Source organism: Rhinopithecus bieti, unplaced genomic scaffold (genome assembly GCF_001698545.2).
Source record: "Rhinopithecus bieti isolate Rb0 unplaced genomic scaffold, ASM169854v2 scaffold_13400, whole genome shotgun sequence".
Lineage (NCBI taxonomy): Eukaryota > Metazoa > Chordata > Mammalia > Primates > Cercopithecidae > Rhinopithecus > Rhinopithecus bieti.
The window spans coordinates 2,963,530-2,976,489 of NW_016807991.1; the positions used below are offsets into that span (position 1 = coordinate 2,963,530).

Here is a 12,960-nt window from a genome sequence, read left to right on the forward strand (position 1 = left end):
GGGGGAGGGAGGGGGGGAGGGAAGGAAGAAAGGAAGGAAGGAAGGAAGGAAGGAAGGAAGGAAGGAAGGAAGGAAGGAGGGAGGGAAGGAAGGAAAAAAAAGACTGCATCCCAGGCCTGGTGTGGTGGCACATGCTTGTAATCCCAGCAATTTGGAAGGCCAAGGCAGGCGTATCGCCTGAGGTCAGCAGTTCGAGACCAGAATGTCCAACATGGTGAAGCTTCATCTCTACTAAGAATACAAAAATTAGCCAGGCATGATGGTGTGCACCTGTAGTCCCAGCTGCTCCAGAGGCTGAGGCAGGAGAATTGCTTGAACCTGGGAGGCAGAGGCTGCAATGAGCCGAGATCCCACCACTGCACTCCAGCCTGGGCGACAAAGTGAGACTTCGTCTCCAGGAGCCCACGTCATTGAGCAGACCTCGGCACTATTTGCAGCAAGAGCCTCTAGCATCCAAATAGCAACCAACACCACACCTCTGTAGTGTGCTGCACAGCCTCCACTCTCCAATCTGGGCTCCCTGTTTGAGTCCCGCCCTATGCCCAGCTGAGGTTATAGCACGCTTACCTCCAGAAGAGGTAACCCAAGCTCTTTACTCTACTGGAGATCACCTCTGTCCCCACTCTGAGCGCTTCTCTCAGCTGACAGAAAATACCTCCAGCTAATATCAAAAAATACAGGACTGGAGGCTGGCGTACAAAGTCAGTCCCCACAGGCCAATGGTGGCCCATAAGCCATGTCTACCCCTGCCCCTCACCTCCACACCTAAGTTAAGAATTGCAGGCCGGGCGCAGTGGCTCTAGCCTGTAATCCCAGCACTTTGGGAGGCTGAGGTGGGCGGATCGACTGAGGTCAGGAACTTGAGACCAACTTGGCCAGCATGGGGAAACCCCATGTCTATTAAATATACAAAAAGAAAAAATAGCCGGGCGTAGTGACGCACACCTGTAATCCCAATTACTCCAGGAGACTGAGGCAGGAGTATCGCTTGAACCCGGGAAGCAAAGGTTGCAGTGAGGCAAGATCACACCACTGCACTCCAGACTGGGCTACAGAGTGAGACTCTGTCTCAAAAAAAAAAAAAGAAAAGAAAAAAAAAAGGTGCGGGTACCCCTCTCCAGCTCTCCCCTCCCTACACACCCCTCAAACAGTCCCTCTGTAAAGCACCCGTCCTATTCCTTGGTAACCTGAAGCTGCTTATAGAATGTGGAGATGGGGGTAATTGAAAGGTCGGCCCGGGCCACAGAGTCCCTAAGCTCTGCTACCGGCAACCCCAGATGCACTCCTCACCTTCTGTCACCGGGAGCTGCCGGGTGCCTGGGATATCCTGGCGGCTCTGCTCAAAATGATCCACGACTTCATGAGTTTATTTGGCTCCTCCTCGGGGCCAGGGTGAGTGTCATGGATTAATAAGGCCGGCCCCGCCTTCAGGAGCAGTCCACTAGGAGATGCGTGCTGCGCAGCCCTCTTGCGAAAGCTCTACCCTGGTGGGACATTCTGGGCACAGCCCAACAGGCCGGGGGAAACGAGAGGTGATCCATACTAAAGGGTCAAAGTCCCAGCAACAGATAGAGTTCCCAAAACACCGCAGCGCACATGTGCTGCAAGGCGAGTTTTAGTTGGTAAACAAAACTATATTCAGATGAGCTTGGGCCGGGTGCCTTAGCAGAAGCGGAACAGTCTCGGCGCCAACCGCGGAGGCGCAGCCCAGGGGTCCCCAGCTCTCCGCCTCGCCACCTGGGGACCGCCCACGGCCCGGGGCTCGGGCGCCGCCTGCTGTCGCGCCGCGCAGCGATTACGGGAACTTTCTGCAGCAGATGGGGTCTCCGCGGCCTGCTCCCCCGGGGGCAACTAAGCCACCAAAGGGGACCGGTCCCGGGGCTGGATGTGGCCCACGCCCTAAGCGCACGGAGTCAGGCCGGGGTTGCTCAGGGAGGCTGCCCGCCCCTTGGCGCGGACTCTGTGGCTGTGCGCGCCCTCAGGGAACAGCAAGCTCCGAGCCGGTGTCGTCGAGGGGGCGGCGGGACGGAGGGAGGAGCCTGCAGGGTCCGAGTCGAGGGAGGGGGGAGTGGGCGGGGCCGGGGCGGATCGGTTCCTGAGCTCTCCTTCGCCTGCGGGCCGGCACTGCTCACCCCTCGTCCAGGGACATGACGGGCACGCCAGGCGCCGCTGCCACCCGGGATAGCGAGGCCCCCGAGCGCTCCCCGCCCTGCAGTCCGAGCTTCGACTTCACGGGCAAGGTGGGTGGGCCTCTTCCGTGAGACCCCCGCCCTCCTCGGCGCTAGCCCCTTCCTGGCTGCGTCTGGGTTGGACTCAGCCCTTTCCCTCAGGCAGCTGGGTCTCCCAGAGGAGGGAGGGAGAGAGGGTCAGGACACAGCCCCTGGGGCCGTCCCAAGCTCCAGGGGTCTTTGCTGGCTCGGTGTGGGCCAGTCGCAGAAGATCGCAAAGACTGAGTCATCCCCGCGCCGGCCCCAACTCAGTTCTCTTCTGCCACACTGTGGCAAATATAAGTCCCCGGAAGCCCATGCTTCTTGGTGAGGGTTAAGCGCGCAACTCTGGGGACTCAGGCTGGGAAGTGCTGGGAGATGGGGACCGCCCGGAGACTCGGAGAAGACGTCCTCTGCTGGCGGAGAAACTGGCGTTAATGCCATTTTCCGAGCTAAGCTCAGTTGAGATCTGACATCCCGGTTTAAGGCCTGAGGTCCCCCAGCTGCTCCCCTCCCATTCCACCCGCTGGAGGCACTGCCTCCCACTTTCCTCCCTGCAGTAGGAAGCCCCTCCTCCCAGAAGGATGCTGCCAACTGGCCTGCAGGCCACCTGGGAATTTTTCGAACCTGAGAAAGATCTCAGTGGTTGGTCTTTCGCATCCCGCACTTGAGAGAAATCCAGGGCTGCTCTCTGGGGCTTGCTCCCTCTACAGGGGTGTCCTGTATGGAAACAGGTAGAGGCAGCAGTGGACTGGTCTGTCGCCTTCCATCTGTGTGCTTGGAGTGAGCGGGTACCAGACACTGAAAGAATTGCTGAGGGAGCCTAGAGCTTCCACTCTTCCTCTGCAGGGTTGGGAATGGAATGAGGGCTGTCCTGGATTCCGCTGCACGGCCTTGAAGGAGACCTGCCTCTTTCTGGGCCTTGGTTTCCTCCCCGACACCAGGGCTCACCCTTGCTGGGAGCCTCAGCCTCCACCCCTGTGTTTCGGGGGAAGCCACCCTGCAAGTCATCCGCCCAGAGCCGTTGAGATAGGCGTCCTGTGTGGGCTTGTGGCAGGAAATGGGCCCCTGCACCCTCGGGGAGGGGGAGCTGCTGTTGGCCAGGCCCCAGGCTGAGGGGGACTGCCTGACCTTGTTGCCCTGCAAACCAGCTGGGTTGTTTGCCTAGGAGGTGGCCAGGCTAGGCAGCTGTTTGTGTTTGGTGGAATCACCGAGCTGGGTGGGTAGCTGGCATCGTTTGCTCAAGGCAGCTGTGATCTGTAAAGTACACAAAGACTGGCCCTCTCTCCCTCCTTCCTACTCTGGGGCTGGGACCCAGAAGCCAGGGAGGAGTGCAGGCTCCAGAGAGCTCCTATTCCCCACCCCTTCATGTGTTCCCTGGCCAAGCGACATTGGCAGGAGAGTTGGTCCCCAGCCTCCCCGGGCCTGCCCCAGGGGACTGAGTCCAGGACCCTCTGAGAAAGCCTGGCAGGAACTCCTTGGACCAGACTAGGGGTGACGGGGCCCACAGGCAGACAGTTCCCACCCCTGGGCCACTCTTCCCTCCGTCTTAGGTGATTCACCACGATGATTGGCCCTAGCCATTAACAGACTCTAGAAAGACCTCAAAGAAATTATCCCTCCTCCTTCTACCCACTATGGAAACCATGCCACAGAAAGGTTAAGGAATCTTCCTAAAGTCACACAGTAGGCCATTGACAAACCAAGACCCATCCTTCATACCCCTTCTGCTCAGCCAACCCTGCCTCTCCACCAGAGTTAACCAATCCCAGTACCCCATGCCACAGCAGGAATGCCTTTGGGCTCCACTGTCAAGTTCAGAACCTCAAAAATAATTAAAACCTAGTCCCCACTCAACCCATTAAGCCGTCTAACCAGCAGTTGGGAAAATTCCAGCATTGGATCTAGACCCCTGTTCTCCAAGACTGGAGAACGACGGGACAAAGGGCTCCTCTCCACCATTCCTGCATGTCCCTGGGAAAGATGAGCAGAGCAGAGCCAGACTGTAAAGGAGAAGGCCACACCCCCTTCATAGGTTCCCTCCTTGGTACTCCTGCCTGCGCTACCCACAGCAACCGTGGGATGCCAATCTGCAGCCACGCGTCCCATGTGGGAGGTTTCTTCTGAAAGAACTTCCGACTACATCTCCCCACTTTAGTATACATTTCAACCTTCCCTAATTCATGCAACCTTTTTTTTTTTTTTTTTTTTTGAGACAGAGTCTCGCTGTGTCACCCAGGCTGGAGTGCAGTGATGCAATCTCAGCTCCTGGGTTCAAGCTATTCTCCTGTCTCAGCCTCCCGAGTAACTGGGATACAGGTGTGTGCCCTCATTCCCGGCTGGTTTTTTGTATTTTCAGTAGAGATGGCATTTCTCCATGTTGGCCAGGCTGGTCTCAAACTCCCGACCTCAGGTGATCTGCCTACCTTGGGCTCCCAAAGTGCTGGAATTACACACGTAAGCCACCGCGCCCGGCCTCATGCAACCTTTTAATAAACATAAAATGTCATTAGAAACTTCCGGTTGGGCGGGGTGGCTCATGCCTATAATCCCAGCACTTTGGGAGGCTGAGGTAGGTGGATCAGCTGAGGTCGGGAGTTCAAGACCAGCCTAACCAACATGGAGAAACCCCATCTCTACAAAAAATACAAAATTAGCAAGGCGAATGGCACACACCTCTAATCCCAGCTACTCAGGAAGCTGAGGCAGGAAAATCGTTTGAACCTGGGAGGCAGAGGTTGTGGTGAGCCAAGATCTCGCCATTGCACTCCAGCTTGGGCAACAAGAGCAAAACGAAGGAAGGAAGGAAGGAAGGAAGGAAGGGAGGGAGGGAGGAAATTTTGTGACCACCCCCAAAAAACCCCAAACAGTAGTCATTATAGAGTATGTAAATGACCATGCCCCACCCCCAGCAGATTTTGATAGACTCCTTTGGGTGGGATTCCTTGTCCAAGATATTGACACTTCCCTTTCCTGTCAGTGTAGCCCAGCCCATGCGTGTACTCACGAGTGGACGAGGGATGACATGAGTACACAGAGGGACGGGATCCCTGCATGGTGTGGCTATGAGCAAATGTGGCCAGTGTCTAGATTGTGCAAATGTGATGGTTCTCTGGGGCCACGGAGCACACTTGGGGACCTGTTCATGGTGAGGTCTCAACTCGGGCCTCTAGGAACTTGAATGAGGACAGGAGGGTCAGAGGGAGAGCCTAGGAGGCTGAGCCAAGGAGCACAGAGAGGAGAGGCAGGGTAAAGGCGCCAGCAGGCTTTCTGGAAGCAGGTGCCCTTTGGTGCGGTCAGCATTCATGCCAGCCCCCTCTTCTTCTCTGATCCTCTCCATGTGTCTCTCCTGGAATCCCAGAAGCTCCCCCTGACTCCCCATTAACTGCCTCTGCCCCTACCCCCTAGGTGATGCTTCTGGGAGACTCAGGCGTCGGCAAAACATGTTTCCTGATCCGATTCAAAGACGGGGCCTTCCTGTCCGGAACCTTCATAGCCACCGTCGGCATAGACTTCAGGGTGAGGTGGCTGCAGGAGCCTGTTTCCAGCAGCGAGCCAGGGCTGTGGCTCAGGCACAGGGCGGTTGTCCCCCCTCCCTTGCTCACCCTGGCTCCCAGGGACTCCTGAGGCGCATGCCTGAAGGGCACACAGCTCGCTCCCCCAGGACCACAGAGGTAGCTGGCTCAAAGTAGACTGGGCAAGGTTGGCTCTTTGCCCAACTATAGGATGCCAAAAAATTAGACTGAGTCTTCGTTTCCACCTCCATTCCTGGGGAACTTCTCCCAAGCAAGGCAGCCGCAGGCACGGCATAAGCTGAATGTCTTGGCCCACAGAGGCCCTGCTCATTGCCCTCCTACCTGGGCCCCTTTGGCAAGACCTCAAAAGTCAATTAGCCTTTCTGGAGTTCCTGGGAAGCATAGCCCTGCACTGGGTTTAAGAGCTGGGCTTGGGCCGGGCGCGGTGGCTCACGCCTGTAATCCCAGCACTTTGGGAGGCCAAGGCGGGCAGATCACAAGGTCAGGAGTTCGAGACCAGCCTGGCCAACATGGTGAAACACAGTTTCTACTAAAAATACAAAAATTAGCCGGGTGTAGTGGCACGCTCCTGTAGTCCCAGCTACTCGGGAGGCTGAGGCAGGAGAATCATTTGAACCCAGGTGGTGGAGGTTACAGTGAGCTGAGATCGTGCCACTGCACTCCAGCCTGGGTGACAGAGCGAGACTCAGTCTCAAAAAAAAAAAGAAAAGACGAAAAAAAAAGAGCTGGGCTTGACCGGGCACAGTGGCTCACACCTGTAATCCAAACACTTCAGGAGGTCGAAGCAGGAGGATCACCTGAGCTCAGGAGTTCAAGACCAGCCTGGTCAACATGGTGAAACCCTGTCTCTACTCAAAATACAAAAAAATTTGCCAGGCACGACGGCGCATGCCTGTAATCCCAGCTACTGGGGAGGCTGAGGCAGGAGAATCTCTTGAACCTGGGAGGCAGAGGTTGCAGTGAGTCAAGATCGTGCCACTGCACTCCAGCCTGGGCAACAAGAGCAGAAACTCTGTCTCAAAAAAAAAAGAGCTGGGCTGGTCATGTGGGGAGACAGCAGCTCACCAGGGGCCCTCCCTCTCACCTTGACAGCTCCATCTTACAAATCCGCGTCAGGGATGCTGGGCGCTGCATGCTCAAAATGTTCAACAGAGGAAAGGTCTCACCCTGGCAGGCGGGGCTCTACAGCTCCAAACAGGCAGAAAGCGAATGCTTCCTTCACCAGATAATTAGTGGGCAGCTAAAGAAAAGATGCTGCTGCAGATGTAGCCTCAGGTCCCCAGGATGCAGGCAAGCACCCCATCTCCAGGGGCTTGGTCACAGTCCCAGGACCAGGCTCCAGGAGATGGAGACTGAAGTGGGGAAAAGGCAGGGCCTCCGGCAGCACCCAGCCCTCCAGCCCTGGGCTGCCTGATCCCTGGAGAGAGCCAGGAAGCTTCTCAGGCTCCTCTTGGCCTGCCGTTGTGAGAAGGGCAGATACAGTCCCCAGAAGAGACGACTCCACAGTGGAGGTGTCTGGGGATGGCATTCCTGCTGCCCTGATGGTACGATGTGGCTGGAGACAGTTCTGGGGCTCGCTGAACCCACTCTAGGCCTGGAGAGGGACGAAGACAGGATGTCTGCAGAGCTGAGGAGCCACGCGACTCCTGCCCTCCCATCCTCTGCCTTTTTCTGTTTCAGAACAAGGTGGTGACCGTGGATGGCGTAAGAGTGAAGCTGCAGGTGAGACCAGAGGCTGGAGTTGGGGAGGGAGGATGGAGGACCTGCCCTTCCTTCTCACCCTGAACCACAGGAGGCCTGCAGCCCTGCCCTCTGCCTGGGGCAATTTCCTGTGGGGCCCATGAGAGGAAATGGCTTCTGTTTATTTGATGTCTGCAGAAAAAGCAGTTCCCAGCCACCCTCTCATTTGTGAAAGGTAGCTCCAAATGCCTTCAGACAAGCTTAGCCTCCATCCATCTCCTCCCCAGCTGCCTGGGCTTTATCTGCTCTTAGGAGATGAGACATCCCCAACCCCTGGGCTAGGGGAGAGGAGAAGTTTCCCTTTTTTTTTTTTTTTTTTTTTTTTTGAGATGGAGTCTCACTCTGTCGCCCAGGCTGGAGTACAGTGGCGCAATCTTGGCTCACTGCAACCTCTGCCTCCCAGGTTTAAGCAATTCTCCTGCCTCAACCTCCCGAGTAGCTGGGACTACAGGTGCGTGCCACCACGCCTGGCTAATTTTTTGTATTTTTAGTAGAGACGGGTTTTCACCGTGTTAGCCAGGATGGTCTCAATCTCCTGACCTCGTGATCCACCCGCCTCGGCCTCCCACAGTGCTGGGATTAATGGTGTGAGCTGCCATGCTCGGCTGAGGAGATGATTCTGAAGGAGCTTGAGAACTCAGTAACTGCTATTGTCCAGGTCATTGGATGCTCAAGAACTCATGAGAACTTAAAGAAGGAAACAGCCCCACCTTCCCACAGATATCTCATACCACAAAGCAGGCCCTCTCCAACCAGTACATTCTTTGCACCTGCCTCCTCCTCACCATTTCTCCATCCCATCCCCTCCCAGATCTGGGACACCGCTGGGCAGGAACGGTTCCGAAGCGTCACCCATGCTTATTACAGAGATGCCCAGGGTAAGTCCCTCGCACCCTCCAGCCCCTACCCCAGCCCCTTGGTAGCTCCCGTGCTGCTGCCTAAGTCCCCTCTGTGATCCTCTCCCCATCCAGCCTTGCTTCTGCTGTACGACATCACCAACAAATCTTCTTTCGACAGCATCAGGGTAGGTCCTCCCTTCCCCTGACCCCTACCCATAAGCAGCCAAGGTAAGGTCTGTGCAGGCTGAGGTTGCTTCCTGCCCTGTGGAAAGGGGGTGGAGCGTGGAATCCTGCTGCCTTCTGAAAAACAACTACTTGTGACTCAGAAGTCATATCTTCTGCTTTGTATTTGGTAGCCACGTGGGCATGAAGGCCAAGCAGACTGTTGTGACCCCGTGCCACCTTCTTAGCTCTCACTGTGATTCATGAGTGTGTTTTGTGACAAAGTATTCAGAATGGCCCCCACTCCACCCTAGATAATTATCCACAGAGACCAAGGGAAAAACACAACCAGAAAAGTCCACACATACATCCAGGGCAAGTTACAAGAAAGTGACTCAGTCAGACAGAGTGAGTGGCTATATCCTCACAACAAAACTATTATGGAGACAAATATTTGATAAATTCAAGCACCAATTCTGTGCATGACATTGTATAGGTTTCATGAATTCCCTGACCTCAAGGACAGTTTGATGACAAGCAAAGTAGGAGAATAAAACATCTATATAGAAAAAATATGGAAAATCCATGGCACTCATACTCCCACCTCCTACCCCATGCTCATGGCAGACATCACTAATCAATCACAGTACTTTTGATCACTGACACCCTTATGTGGTTATGTGGTCTTAGAATCTTCAACAGGACACTCCAATAAATCACTGGTGACAACCAACTGATTTATGAGATAAGGTCTTCATGCATCTGGATCTTCCTTAGAACTGATAGTTGAACAGCATAAAATGGGGAGGGTGGGGCCACTGTGGTTCGAGCCACCAAGGAAGGCCACCCAGGCCTGGATGGGCCAGAACAAAGGTACAGATGAGAGAATGCACAGGGCATCGTATTCAAGGTAGTGAGTAGCTGAGTACAGTCAAACCGAGCAGAAGAAGAAAGGGGCAGCGGGAGGAGGAGAATGCCAGTCTCAGCACACCCTTTCCCACAGGCCTGGCTCACTGAGATTCATGAGTATGCCCAGAGGGACGTGGTGATCATGCTGCTAGGCAACAAGGTGAGTGACTCCAGGGCAGGGTCAGCGCAGCCCTGCACTTCCTCAGCCCTAGCCAGCCCCATAACCACCCAAGAACAGTTATCTAGGCATCCTTCCTGAAAAGGACTCTGCAGCCTCCAGCTCAGGAGTCAGAGGTATCTGGAGGCTTCTGCCCATCCCACGTGCCCCTTCCAAGGAAAAATCCAAGCTGTTGCCTGAGAAATCAAGGGGTGCCCAGTGCTCAGCCCCCATTAGAGCAGAGTGAACAGGGTCCCAGGTCAGGGGCTAAGACTGCAAAGGGTTAGCCCCAACTGCTGTCCCCTTCCAAGACTGGGTCATCACACCCTTTACCAAAGGTGAGATCCCAGGACTAGGAGCAACATTGGGCAGAAATCCTGGCCCCAGGCCAATCACACCTGCTCGCAGTCCCTTGGGCCACCAGCAGAGGGCAGGCAGTGCCTGCTTCTGGGGCAAAATATGGGCCCGCTGGGGCGGAGGCCTCCTTCCCCAGAGTGACCCTTTTGGGCTTGACAGGCGGATATGAGCAGCGAAAGAGTGATCCGTTCCGAAGACGGAGAGACCCTGGCCAGGGTAAGTGATTTCTGTTGGACGGGGTGAGGGGTGGGAGCAGCCCGAGGCTGGCCCTGAGGACACTCTCTCCCGGGCAGGAGTACGGCGTTCCCTTCCTGGAGACCAGCGCCAAGACGGGCATGAATGTGGAGTTAGCCTTTCTGGCCATCGCCAAGTGAGAGCTGGACAGGGAAGGGAAGTGTGCGGGGCGGGGCGGCACCTTCCAGGAATCCAGTAGGGCCCGGCCCCTGGCTCGGCCCCTGGACACACCTGCATTCTGCAGGCTGAGGTCCATTTGCTCTGGGCCACTGGGAGAGGGGAGGGGACTGCTCAGCTCCTCACCCCAACCCACCCCAGCCCAGCCCATTGCCTCTTCTTCAAGGGAGCTGAAATACCGGGCCGGGCAGCAGGCGAATGAGCCCAGCTTCCAGATCCGAGACTACGTGGAGTCCCAGAAGAAGCGCTCCAGCTGCTGCTCCTTCATGTGAATCCCAAGGGGCAGAGAGGAGGCTCTGGAGGCCCACGGGATGCAGCCATCTCCCCCAGGCCTGGCTTATTCCGAGTGGCTGAGCCAATGGGGAGAAAGATGGAGGACCCAGTGCACAGCCTCTTCCTACTAGGGAGCTGTACTCCAGCTCCTACTTGAGTTCCTGCAGTCTCCCCACATCCACGGGGAGGGTAAAACACTTAGCTTTTATTTTAATAGTACATAATTTAATACCAAAAAAAAGGTACCTGGACGCCCAAAAAACCGAGGCTGGGACCTAGTGACCCTTTTACTTTCTAGGACTTGGGGGGCTGGCCCTCTCTCCTAAGCATAACAAAGGTGGTGTTGCTCCAGCTCAGCCCCAGGGGACACAGATGCACTTTGGGAGTGAGGGCAGGTAATGACTCCATCGCACCCTCAGTTCAGCTGGAGAGAGGCTGAGCTGACCCCAGCCTTCACTGTCTCCTGCTCTCCAGGAGCTTATCTTCACCCCATCCCCCAAATAAGTGGGCCCTTGTGCTGTGAGGGAGACCAAAGCCTCAGGGAAGATAAGAGATAAGGAGATGGGAGGTGGAGGACACGGGGCAGAGAGTAGGGTCAGGCTGGCTACCTCTGGCCTTACTAACACCCCCCTGGAGGCATGCCCCTTTTCTCCAGCACACAAGCACATTGGGGCACCTGGAAATATTGGTTCCAGGCTCCTGTTCTCTGGACCTCAGATCCTGGGGGAGCCCCTCCCCACGGAATCCCTGGCTTAGCTACCTTCCTGCCTGTGCACCTAAAAACCTCAGGTCAGAACTAGGAAAACAGTTTTGTTTTTTATTTTTTTGAGACGGAGTCTCGCTCTGTTGCCCAGGCTGGGGTGCAGTGGTGCAATCTCCGCTTACTGCAACCTCCACCCCCTGGGGCTCAAGCGATCCTCCCACCTCAGCCCCCCAAGTAGCTGGTACTACAGGTGTGCACCACCACACCTGACTAATTTTTGTATTTTTTGTAGACACAGGGTTTCACCATGTTACCCAGGCTGGTCTTAAACTCCTGAGCTCAAGCAACCTGCCGGCCTCGGCCTCCCAAAGTACTGGGATTACATGCAGGAGGCACCACGCCCAGCCGAGATGTGTCTTATCCCAATCCTTTGGCAGGCACGCAGCTCCACAGGCAATTTCTTCAAGCAGCTGAAGTGTTTTAGCTCTCCGGGGTTAAGAGCCAGATAAGGAGAAATCCCTTTCCTAGGTTTGGAATGTGTTGTGAAAAAGAGAGAAATCCCTGGCTCCCAGAGCTGGTGGGAGACAAGATTAAGCAAACCTCCCTCTACGTGTATCCCTTTGACCCCAAGCTCTGCCTCCTCCCTGACTACCCATGCCCTTTCCTTTAACTTCACAAATAGATACCAGGGCCTAAACTGCTTTACCTCCCCACCTACTGAGTCAGGTTAGGGGGTGGGAGGTCACCCATTTCCGAATTAAACCAATGCAATGTGAGTAAAACAAGGTCATGTAGGTATGTCTGGGGTAGAGAGAGGGGTAGCAAGTTCATGTGGCCTCCTTGGTCACATGTCTCCCAAAGCTCTGACCCCTGCCATTGGAAGTGGACAGAAAACATGAGGTCATGACCTGCAGGCACCTTTACTGCAGCTCTGCAGGCCTGGGTGAGGATGGGGGAAAGGAAGAAGTATGCGCTGCACATTTCTGAGCCTACTGCATTTGCTTTCAAGGCAGAAATCTTGCTCTGAGCAGTCAGTGGCTCCAGTTTGGGCCCGATAAGGAAGTTCTCCGTGGCCTTTCCCAGGCAGAGCAGGGAGGAGGCTGACATTGCCAGTCTCTTCTGGGGCCCAAGGCAGGCTGCAGGAGATACAATCCCGTAGACAGCTCTGGGCCTCATGCATTTGAGTTTTTCAGAATTAAACTGCAGTATTTTGGAAAGCACATCCTGTCCACTGTTTCTTTGAAGTGAGCGTGGCAGGGGGGGTCCTGTTGAAGGAATTGTCATTCACTGCCAAAATCATTCCATCCTCCTTCCTCAGTGTCTGTCCTCAGACGGCCAGCTACCCTCCTAAGAGATTGTCTACCCGCCTCTGTGACCAGCCTCTCTTTGGCAAGAGTGAGCTAGAAGGCTTTACAGTCCTAATCATTTTCTCTGTTGAAAAAAAAAAACCAAGACTCCTTTCCCTGTGGAGTGTACCCAGAGGTTGATTACCTGAGTCTGTCCTGCCTCTCCCCACCCCACCTCCCTAGTCAAACGCTGCGCCGAAGCCCATGCCATTGCCCTAGGTGGCCTGTCTTCAGTGGGCTGCCCCTCCAGGTCCCAGGCTCTCCTTCGCGGAGCCCTCACCTTCCCAGCAGGGATCAGAACCTGCACTCTATGCAAGTCC

At 55.5% G+C, this 12,960-nt stretch overlaps 2 protein-coding genes across 6 annotated transcripts in view; one reads left to right on the top strand and one right to left on the bottom strand.

The window, feature by feature from the left end:
- The window catches only part of LOC108537344 (CMRF35-like molecule 1), a 44,497-nt gene extending 42,491 nt beyond the window's left edge, over positions 1 to 2,006 (bottom strand). For both annotated transcript variants that reach the window (XM_017884632.1, XM_017884631.1), the window contains exon 1: positions 1,291 to 2,006. The gene's annotated coding sequence lies outside the window, so the exon portion shown is untranslated. The remainder of the gene's footprint in view (positions 1 to 1,290) is intronic.
- Positions 1 to 12,514, top strand: part of RAB37 (RAB37, member RAS oncogene family) — a 78,904-nt gene extending 66,390 nt beyond the window's left edge. Inside the window, exons 1-9 of one of the 4 annotated variants that reach the window (XM_017884635.1) lie at positions 2,058 to 2,240; positions 5,616 to 5,726; positions 7,424 to 7,465; positions 8,295 to 8,361; positions 8,455 to 8,507; positions 9,488 to 9,553; positions 10,067 to 10,123; positions 10,201 to 10,277; positions 10,485 to 12,514. In XM_017884635.1, the coding sequence (XP_017740124.1) occupies positions 2,148 to 2,240; positions 5,616 to 5,726; positions 7,424 to 7,465; positions 8,295 to 8,361; positions 8,455 to 8,507; positions 9,488 to 9,553; positions 10,067 to 10,123; positions 10,201 to 10,277; positions 10,485 to 10,590 (672 nt within the window). In that variant the 5' untranslated portion in view covers positions 2,058 to 2,147 and the 3' untranslated portion in view covers positions 10,591 to 12,514. Of the gene's footprint in view, positions 1 to 2,057; positions 2,241 to 5,615; positions 5,727 to 7,423; positions 7,466 to 8,294; positions 8,362 to 8,454; positions 8,508 to 9,487; positions 9,554 to 10,066; positions 10,124 to 10,200; positions 10,278 to 10,484 lie in introns of those variants that run through there. The other 3 variants (XM_017884634.1, XM_017884637.1, XM_017884636.1) reach the window with 3 other exon arrangements.
- Positions 12,515 to 12,960: the final 446 nt, after the last annotated feature.